Source organism: Salmo salar, chromosome 01, assembly GCF_965601325.2.
Source record: "Salmo salar chromosome 01, fSalSal1, whole genome shotgun sequence".
NCBI lineage: Eukaryota > Metazoa > Chordata > Actinopteri > Salmoniformes > Salmonidae > Salmo > Salmo salar.
In genome coordinates, this window is record NC_138291.1 from 77262078 (window position 1) to 77273111 (window position 11034).

Consider the following 11034-nt stretch of genomic DNA (forward strand, 5'->3'; position numbering starts at 1 on the left):
CAAGGAACTTGAAACTCTCGACCCGCTCCACTACAGCCCTGTCGATGTGAATGTGAGTTTGGTCCTCCTTTTCCTATAGATGAACACTTTCAGAATGAAAGGATGTTTTGATCTCAAAGTGTGTGTCACGTGTGCTCCCTCTCCGGCCTCTAGTTCACCAGACTGATTGCTATGGCGCACACCTGTCACCATCGTTACGCACATCTTCAGACTCACCTGGACTCCATCACCTCCTTGATTACCTGCCCTATATATGTCACTCCCTTTGGTTCCTTCCCCAGGCATCATTGTTTCTGTTCCAGTGTCATGTCTGTGCGTTGTTTGTGGTTCTCGTTTTGTATTTAGTTGCATTTATGTAATAAATCACTCACTCCCTGAACTTTCTTCCTGACTCTCAACACACTCGTTACAGTGTGGTTGCATGAATGAAGCATTCATCTGAATAGAAGTTTAACACGAAACTGGATCAGTTTCCTGTAATTTATACATTTTAGTTGGTCATGGTATAATTGACAGATTCTCTCAGTATATTGAACTTTGGCTTCTTCCTTTACAAACCATAAAAGGAAGTTATTTATAGGTGTTTATAAAAGTTAGCTAGCCAACTTACTGATCATTCTTTGTGAAATAACACCTTGTTTTTAGTGTCTTCCTTGTTGTTGTAACTCCCCTCTGCTTTAAATTCCTTTGTGCTCACCTGTCTTTTTGTGAAATGCAGCACCTGTGTGCAGTGAAGAGCCACACCTCTCCAGCCTTTAAATATCCAACCAGGAGGACTGGTTTAGCCCAGTGACCAGGCTTCATTACTGACAATCTCTCTCTCTCAAGCACATACATTCCAGTCACAGTTTCACTGAAACCAACCCCTTGTCAACATCTATCTCTGTGGATTTCACTTTTACCTACGGATCCCATCTCCTACACATGTGAACATTTTTCACCTGCTGATCTCACCTAATTTACCAGTAGATCTTACCTAATTTAATGTGGAAACTCAACTTTAACTTTTTACTTGTGGGTCACACTTTTACCTGTGGATTTAATCTTTAGACCTCACTTTAACCTTCTGACACCCCCTTTTAAATCTGTACTGCTCATTTACCTGTGGATCTCACCTGAGGACCTCACCTTTAGGGATCTCACTTCTACCTGAGGATCTGACTACTACTTGTCCCAGGAGAGATGTCTCGTCGTGCCAGTACCTTGGACCTGGACATTACCAGCAAGTACAGCACTTTGGGAGGGCAGGCCCAACGGCGCTCCACTACCCTGAGTTCCCAGTCTCAGCCCAAAACCTCCAAACCAGACGATGTCCTTTGTGACTTCTGCATCACTCGGAAACAGAAGGTTTGGTTTTATTTTATTTTGGTGAAAGAACGTATATAAAATCTTTTTACATTTTAGTAATTTAGCAGATGCTCTTACACAGAGCGACTTACAGGAGCAATTAGGGTTAAGTGCCTTGCTCAAGGGCATTCAAACCAGTGACCTTTTGGTTACTGGCCCAACACTCTTAAACGCTATACTGTAGACAACCTGCTACCCCCAAAACATTGTTTGACATTGTTTTGTTTATTTTTTTTGTTCTATATTGTAAAGTGTCTTTAGGTCCTGTAAAAGTGTCATAAAACCTGTGTTGTGTCGTCTTCTTCTTAAGGCTGTGAAGTCCTGCCTACTGTGCCTGGCCTCCTACTGTGAGACCCACCTCCAGTCCCACTATGAGTACCCAGCCTTGATGAAACACAAGCTGGTGAAGGCCACGGGCCAGATGAGGGAGAAGATCTGTGCCCAGCACGACAAGCTGCTGGAGGTGTTCTGCCGCACCGACCAGACCTCAGTCTGTGTCCTCTGCATGATGGATGAACACAAGCGCCACGACACTGTGCCGGCTGGCACCGAGAGGATTGAGAAACAAGTACGTTAGTTTTAGTAATGCTATACTCTAGTTCCCTTTAAAAAAGCCTCAGACAGCTGGCCTTTTTTTACACACCCTATGCATTCATAAAGCCTTTATAACAGATACTACATAAGACATTATGACATCCATCATAGGCCTGGTTCATATGTTGATGCTCCTATAACATTGTGTAAACGTTGTCCCCTACAGAAACAGCTGGGGTCCACTCTAATGAAGTCTCAGCAGAGGATTGATCAGAGAGTGAAGAAGTGGACAGACCTTCGCCAGGCTGTGGAATCAGTCAAGGTGGGTTAAAACATTATGAACCTTTGCATGCAAGCAGTGGGTGGGAGAGCTTATTATTTTAAATCACACCAATAAACCCCCCAAAACTCGTAAGAGAATCTTCCTAACAAACTGGGGATGTCACTCTCTCTTTAACCTCCCCTTTTTCCCTCCCTCTTTCTTGCTTACATGTCCCCTCTTTCATTTACTCCCGCTCTATTATCTCTCCCTCTATTTCCCCCATACAGCACTCTGCACAGGCGGTGTTGGATGAGAACGAACGTATCTTCACAGAGCTGCTGCGCTCCATAGAGAGAAGGTACATAGAGGTGAGGGAACTGGTGCGAGCCCAGGAGAAGACCACAGTGATCCAGGCTGAGGGACTGTTGGACCGCCTGGAAGAAGAGATAACTCTGCTGAAGAAGAAACACACTGACCTGGAGAAACTCTCCCACACTGACGACCACATACACTTCCTACAGGTTGGTATAATGTACAGTTACAGTCTCACACTGCCAGACTTCATAGTCTTGTATTCACTTGGCTACTGGAACTGGCACAGGAACGTGATGAAGCTGGAGTATCAGACTTCCCTCCAGGCACTAAATGTATACTGGGCAAAAGTGGATTGAAACCACATTGTTTCACCTGTCAAACTCAATTTCAGCTTAATTAATCAGCGTAATTATGTTGCATCATCAATGTGGCTATTTAACTGAATTGCTCAGTCATCATCATGCTCCTCTTTTCTCCATCGTTCCTCTAGAGCTGGCAGTCTCTGTCTGGTCCCTCTGGATATGAGGATCTAAACAATGTCACTGTCGCACCATACTACTCCTTCGATGGAGCCAAGAGAGCCATCGCTGCGTTGAAGGTGCAAGTGGAGGAAATCAACAAGACGGAAATCAGCAAAATCGCCTCAGCAGGTTAGTTATCCCAACACACAGTGATTTCTTATTTTTGGGTGACTTTGCTCTGGTTATTCTTTACAATGTATGTCATGCTATTTTTGAAAATTTGTGTTTTTATTCATTCCGTTTTCACAGTAGCGTATTTATTCGCTATTTAATTGTTTTTGTTTGTATCAAATATTTATTACTGCGGTCGGTCTCTGTCTCCACAGTCAAAGAGGTCCACATTATCCAACCACTAGAACCTATGGCACGAGAAGAACTTGAAACCAAGACAAGAGAATATTCAGAACCTAAGACAAGAGAGGATTTCAAGAAATGTGAGTCATTTTAATACGTTTTTTATTAAATAACAGTGTGTCTATTTCAATTTGTGCCCTGTCTCCTGTAACAGACACTCATGTACATTTGAAGGAAGGATGTAAATGTAACACGACTTTCCTGTGGTCACATTATCACGATGGATGAAACTGGCATTGAAACCAGTGTGCCACAGTGACAGAGAAAGTCTGTCTACCTGCAGAACAGGTTAGGTGAAAACCATCCATAACTGTGTCGCTCCCAGCGGTGGAAAAACATGGAACTTTTATGATTAAACAAACAGTTAGGCAATATTGACACCTAATCATGTGTCACAGGACAGAGTTTCTTCTCTTTTAATAAGAGAGAACTGCAACTGGAGCTTCAACTTTATAAGTTGTTACTCCTCGGCAACTATAAGGAAACAACAGCATAATTAAACAGCATATCACACTGGTAGTTCCTCTGATGTAGGCCTTGTTTGGTCATTGTTTGGTCTATCTTGTTCAAACCCCCTGCTTTAAATGTTAAGTTTGACAGTTTCAGGGTCCTGCGTTCAAGTCCTGGTTGGGGACACCCCCCTGAAATCGCCACAGTATTTATTGGTTTGGTCTATCTTTCTATTCTAAAGCTTTTATCCCTCTATCCAGACCTGGTCCAGCCGACCCTGGATGTCAACAGTGCCCACCCCAACCTGTACCTATCTGAGGGCAACACTGTAGCCAAGATGATGAGCGAACCCAAGAACTACCCAGACCATCCAGACAGGTTCGACCACTGGCAGCAGGTAAGAAACTTTTTTTGCTCAGGTGTGACATCACATGACTTAGACTAGGAAAGGATATGGCTTTCTCATAGTTTCATATAATATTTTTCAAAGCACTCATAGTGCTTTACATTGTATGGTGGGTGGGCGGATGGTCAGATTCATATCCAATTAACTAATCTCATTCAATTCAATTCAATTCAATTCAATTCAACTCTCTTCCATCCCAGCTGCTGTGTAAGGAGGGTCTGTCAGGGAGTCGCTGCTACTGGGAGGTGGACTGGAGAGGAACGGAGATAGACATCGCTGTCACCTTTCAGAGCATCAAACGCAAGGGCAACAGCAATGAATGCAGCCTGGGGTGGAATGACAAGTCCTGGAGCCTGTACTGCTCTGAGGACAAATATTCCTTTGTGCACAAGAACCAGAGCACAGATATAGCCAAGCCCAGGTCCTCAAGGGTAGGAGTGTATGTGGACCAGATAAAGGGGACTCTGGCGTTTTACAGTGTGTCTGATAGCATGAACCTCCTTCACAGAGTACAGACCACCTTCATAGAGCCTCTCTACCCTGCCTTCAGTGTGTGGGGCTTTGGTTCTAGTGTGAAACTAGTGTAATGATTGAGTGGGAAACACTAAACGGGGGTCTTGAACCAGCGACCCTATGGTTACAGAGACATATCACTAAATCTGTGCCATAAAGGTCCAGACCTCTTGAAGTTGTTGTATGCTTACATACAGGGAGGCTATACTGTATGAATTGTACCTGTAAATAGATTGATGCTCATTATAAAGTGTGTATAATTCTGTCACTACAATAGATTAATTACATTTTAATACGAATGTAATTACAGAGAGATAAAATGTTTTATATTTTATGACAAGAAATTATTGGAAAAGAATAAGCAAATGTTTAGAAAGCTTTAAGATGAGTGATGGGATGGAATCTGCTCTGACAGTTCGGTGAGACCATTACTGTTGGATGTTATTGGACCTTTCTTTCCTGTATTACTTACCATGTCCCTTTCATTCCCTTTTATAATAATCAAATATTGTATAATCATAATGAATGAAAGAAAATTGGACCCTACCCTATGGTATTCCCACTGGACACACAATGCACACAATGCACTTTCAACATGGTGAACTGGGTAATATTTGACTGTGATGTTGATAAATTAATTAACAACCTATAATCACTCAAAAAGACAGTCAAAAGTTAATTTAATTTCCGATGTGTTATCACTATGCTTTCAACCATCTAAAAGCACAACCAAATTCCAATAGAAAAACAATTAGATTTTTGGTTTAGTTTGTCACCCAAATGTCTATCACTGAGCTTTCAACCGTTTAAAAGCACAGCAAAGTTCAAATGGGAATATAATGTCAGATATTTTCTTTATTTGTACAACAGATTAATGTGTTATCAATGTTCTTCATCTAATATAAGAACCAAATGACCTGGGCTCGGTTTCCTGATAGCAATGGAATTTAGGTTTACGAACGTTTCAATGATGCTTTGTTGCAAAAAAGGCCGAAGCTGTAACATTTCCCAAAAGACCATGCAGAGAGAACGTTCCCTGACTTTAAGTACATCATTGAGGCATAGGCCTACAGTCGATACTGATAGTATGGAAAGAAAGTCAAATTTTACCTTAACCTTATAATTATTCCACAACACTGACAACGGCTCAGCTCCTTGAAAGATATTATCACCTACGGTTGCAAATATTGTGGCGGCTTATTCTAATGCTTAGCCTACCCTGTAATGACTAAAATGTCAATATAAATCAAGACTTGGCATATCATTAAGCACATGTTGTTAAACATCATTAACTATATTCAGTCAGAAATGACAGACTGTAGGCAGCCCACAATTAGAAAAATAGGAAATGACATTGATTTCAATATTGTTGAATTACAAAAAAAGAGACCATGTTTGTATGCGGCTTTATTAACTCAGTTATATATATATATATATATATATATATATATATTTACATTGTTTGCAAACATATGTGACACATATTAATGCCAAAATAACATGCAAAACAGGCAAGCCTGTGTGTTTTTTCTGTTGCTAAAAATGTGGGGCTCAAAACAGATGGGGCTCTGATCAGAGATTGCGGCTGGTCACGTCCACCTAGTTATCCAGCAGATGAGGGCTGAGTAATTAGAATGTTCTACTTGAGGTGTGTATGCCTAATATTTATTTGTTGAATGTTTATGTATTACTATGCTGTGATATGTTGAAATGTATTATATATTCGCCATTGATATGATAACTATGAGAAGTAGGCTATTGATTGTGAAGGAATTTATGAAATAGCCTACCTGTTTAGGTGCATATTGGATTGGCCCAGTGTTAGGGGTTGGGTTTTTAACCCGTTCAGGTTTGTAATTTCAGGGGAATTGAGAAGTCACAGTGCTCTCTTTAACTCAGCTGTGTGAGGAATTATTGATGCTTTGACAAAGTTATAGGCACTCTGTCTAAGGTGCTCTACCTTAGAAGCCAGTCTTAGTGTCTGCATATGGGCCATTTGGTTTATTTGTTTGTTATTTTGGAATTCTTAATCAATATGTCAGTGTTTGTTAACATCTTGTAAATATCCATGGTCCCAGCATTTTACATTGGATTAGAAAAAAATTCAGCATCATAAACTGTTGTCTTTGAGAGTGAAATTTCAACCACCGGATTATGTCATCATGGCAACTAAATGTCAACATAGACAAATATGTTGAATTTGTACCTTTAATACAAGTTAGATTTTCAACTTTACAGCCACTATCAGAAAAAAAACTATAGGCTGGGCAGCACCTCTGACTAGAGAATGTATCTATCTAAAGCTACCCTTTGGTCTCCCATCCACTGGCGACCCGTCATTCAGGGCAGAGACCCACCTGTTTTGAGCCCCACATTTTTTGCAAACGCCCCACCTGTTTAGCATGCTATTTTGGCATTAATACGTGTCACGTATCAGTTGGCAAACAATGTAAAAAAAAATATATATAATTGAGTTAATAAAGCCACATACAAACATGGTCTCTTTTTTGTTTTCTTGAGTAAGGCAGCTCCAAAATGCAGGTGTTTCAGCCTAGCTCAGTGCTTTCTGTGGTGGTGGAGCGTTGTGCCATGATTGGCTCAGTGTTCTGTCACTCATGGGGACACTATGTCACTAGTGTCTAAGGGTAGAGCTAAAACATTAAAGCCCCTTGGATGCTGCCATAGAGTTACATTAGAAGTGCCCATCCAAGAAGGCTCAAGGTCATTGGCCACAGACAAAAATATGTCAAATCACATTATATCTACTGTAGCTGTGATTGGACTGATCATGACAACATCATACTTTCAAAATCTTAGCTAGCAGTCATCATCATGAATCAAGTCGACAATCTACTGGCAAATACTTTTTAATCCTTGTCATATGAAGATAAATAATGAAGAGAAATTATAGACAAAATGTATCGGTGCTCATCGGCCATTGGACACAACAAGTTGGAAATTGCAAATTGCAACAATGGTTTGGAAGGAATCAATAGCTAACTGCAAGCATTGCAGAGCAATCATTAGTCTGCTATTCAGTGGAATGGCTATGTGGTCACAAGTCTAAGATTAAGGGTCTCTTTTCCTAGTTTAAAATGATAAACATTCAACATTGGCCATGCTGTCAATGAAGCATGATTTGTGCTGCGCTCAAAACAACTGTTAACTTGGAACTGCAAAATCTGACTTTAGTGAGTTCAAGACAACTGGGAACTCGGGAAAAGCGAGCTATGACTGGGAAAATAGGTTTTGAACTTTCATCCAACTCGGAATTGTAAATCGGGAACTCAGGCCTCTTTCTAGAGCTATGACCTGAAGATCAATGATGTCATCATGATTCAACCTTTTTTTTCCCCTCGAGCTCCCGGTTGTCTTGAAAGCACCATAAATCCAGAGAATGTCAGACTTTGATGACAAAGTTTTATGTCAAAATTTGCCCACAAAGGACCCCCACGCCACCTTCCTGTTCAAGTGAGCACAGCACAACAAGGTGAGTCCAAAATTGTCTTGTATGCTGCTGCATAAATCATGTAATTTTCCTGGGAGATATGTTTACTGTAGCTAAGAAAGTAATTCTAAGAGTATGTTGTGTAGTAAGCTGTTAGTAGCCCATGTGCCTCACCCTAATAATTTGGTCTATTTTCACCTCTTCATTTCGCCTACTGTTCTGACTTGGTGGTGCACATGTAGCCTATAAACTGTTTTTGAGAAATGTAATCATCAAACATTGTAAGAGCTTTCATTGTCTGCTTATATGCCCACTACGGTTCTGACTTGATGTACAGGGAGTACACTGTAAGAACGGCCCATGTTCTGAATTCTGTCGCTGTCCATTTCAAAAGTGGTGAACAAATAGTTATATTGACTACGTCCGTCCTAGCTCACTCATTGTCTTAATCAAATTTACGGATTGCCTCATATCTGTTTGTCGTCCCCTTATGCCATAGTTTGTACATCTCAATTGCCAGTAGAAACCACCATTGTTTAAGCAAGTCAGCCATGTTTTTTTAAGGCAGTAAATTAGGCTGAATTAACTGTTTCGTTGCCAGACGAGGCTCCGCAGATTCTTTTTGCCCCACCAAGATTTACATGCTAAAGTCGCCACTGCTCCCATCCAAGGTTTTAACCAAGCCCTGCTTAGCTATGATACAGTATTTGTCACTTACTATTACCAATGTGCTATCGTGAGAATGATTATAAAGAGATCTCCACTTAAAAACTGAACAGATTCACTGTTTCTATCTGTCATTCCAAAGAGTAGGTTTAACAGGGCAAATGAAATGTGACCATACTTTATCAATCATACAATGCATTTGGAAAGTATTCAGATCCCTTGACTTGTTCCACATTTTGTTACTTACAGCCTTATTCTAAAATGTATTACATCGTTTTTCCCCCTAATCAATCTATACACAATACCCCATAATGACAAAGCAAAAACAGGTTTTTAGACATTTTTGAAAAAGAAAAATATTAAATATACACCATACAGTCCATTCGGAATGTATTCAGACCCCCTTGACTTTTTCCACATTTTGTTTCGTTACAGCCTTATTCTAAAATTGCTTGAATTGTTTTTTTACCTCATCAATCTACACACAATACTCTATAATGACAAAGCAAAAACAGGTTTGTAGAAATGTTTGCAAATCTATTAACAATAAAAACTGAAACATCACATTTACATAAGTATTCAGACCCTTTACTCAGTACTTTATTGAAGCACCTTTGGCAGCGATTACAGCCTTGAGTCTTCTTGGGTATGACGCTACAAGCTTGGCACACCTGTATTTGGGGAGTTTCTCCCATTCTTCTCTGCAGATCCTCTCAAGCTCTGTCAGGTTGGATGGGGAGCGTCCCTGCACTGCTATTTTCAGGTCTCTCCAAAGATGTTAGATCGGGTTCAAGTCTGGGCCCTGGCTGGGCCACTCAAGGACATTGTCCTGAAGCCACTCCTGCGTTGTCTTGGCTGTGTGCTTAGGGTCGTTGTCCTGTTGGAAGGTGAACATTCACCCCAGTCTGAGGTCCTGAGCGCTCTGGAGCAGGCTATCATCAAGGATCTCTCTGTACTTTGCTCCGTTCATCTTTCCCTCGATCCTGACTAGTCTCCCAGTTCCTGCCACTGAAAAACATCCCCACAGCATGATGCTGCCACCACCACGCTTCACCATTGGGATGGTGTCAGGTTTCCTCAAGACGTGACGCTTGGCATTCAGGCCAAAGAGCTCAATCTTGGTTTTATTAGACCAGAGAATCTTGTTTGTCATGGTCTATGAGTCCTTTAGGTGCCTTTTGGCAAACTCCAAGCGAGCTGTCATGTGCCTTTTGCTGAGATGTAGCTTCCGTCTGGTCACTACCATAAAGGCCTGATTGGTGGTCCTGCAGAGATGTTTGTCCTTCTGAAAGGTTCTCCCATCTCCACAGAGGAACTCTGTCAGAGTGACCATCGGGTTCTTGGTCACCTCCCTGACCTAGGCCCTTCTCCCCTGATTGCTCAGTTTGGCCGAGCAGCCAGCTCTAGGAAGAGTCTTGGTGGTTCTAAACTTCTTTCATTTAAGAATGATGGAGGCCACTGTGTTATTGGGGACCTTCAATGCTGCAGACATTTTTTGGTACCCTTCCCCAGATCTGTGCCTCGACACCATCCTGTCTCGGAGCTCTATGGACAATTCCTTTGACCTCATGGCTTGGTTTTTGCTCTGACATGCACTGTCAACTGTGGGACCTTATATAGACTGGTGTGTGCCTTTCCAAATGATGTCCAATCAATTGAATTTACCACAGGTGGACTCCAATCAAGTTGTAGAAACATCTCAAGGATGATCAACAGAAACAGGATGCACCTGAACTCAATTTCAAGTCTCATAGCAAAGGGTCTGAATACTTATGTAATTAAGGTATTTCAGTTTTTTATTTCTAATACATTTTTAAAAACCTGTTTTTGCTTCGTCATTATGTGGTATTGTGTATAGATTTATGAGTTGTTTTTTTTAAATCCATTTTAGAATAAGGCTGTAACATAACAAAATGTAGGAAAAGTTAAGGGGTCTGAATTATTTCCAAATGCACTGTATATCATCAATTATGCTATTTTGGCCTATAGCATTTGCAAAGTCATCAGCATTCAACTAAAAATAGGGTTTCAAGCTCTGGCTGATTTCAAATGTATTGATACTTAGTGATATTGAATTGTGTATGGTTGTCAATTTAATCAAATATCAACATTTGAAGGAGATGTATCTCCTGCTTGGATAGTTCCATCCGTGCCACTAATTAGTCTGGCTTTAATTCCAGTTTGCCTACCAATTAGTTATTGATTTGTGATTCATGTC

General features: G+C 40.9%; 1 protein-coding gene across 1 annotated transcript; it reads left to right on the forward strand.

The window, feature by feature from the left end:
- The first annotated feature begins 813 nt into the window (after window positions 1-813).
- Window positions 814-5970, forward strand: ftr14l (finTRIM family, member 14-like). The gene is made up of 8 exons (XM_014215000.3): window positions 814-1347; window positions 1658-1915; window positions 2108-2203; window positions 2431-2664; window positions 2949-3108; window positions 3306-3413; window positions 4044-4180; window positions 4390-5970. Exons 1-8 carry the CDS (start codon window positions 1183-1185, stop codon window positions 4774-4776), a joined length of 1545 nt encoding a protein of 514 aa, XP_014070475.1. The 5' UTR covers window positions 814-1182; the 3' UTR covers window positions 4777-5970.
- Window positions 5971-11034: the final 5064 nt, after the last annotated feature.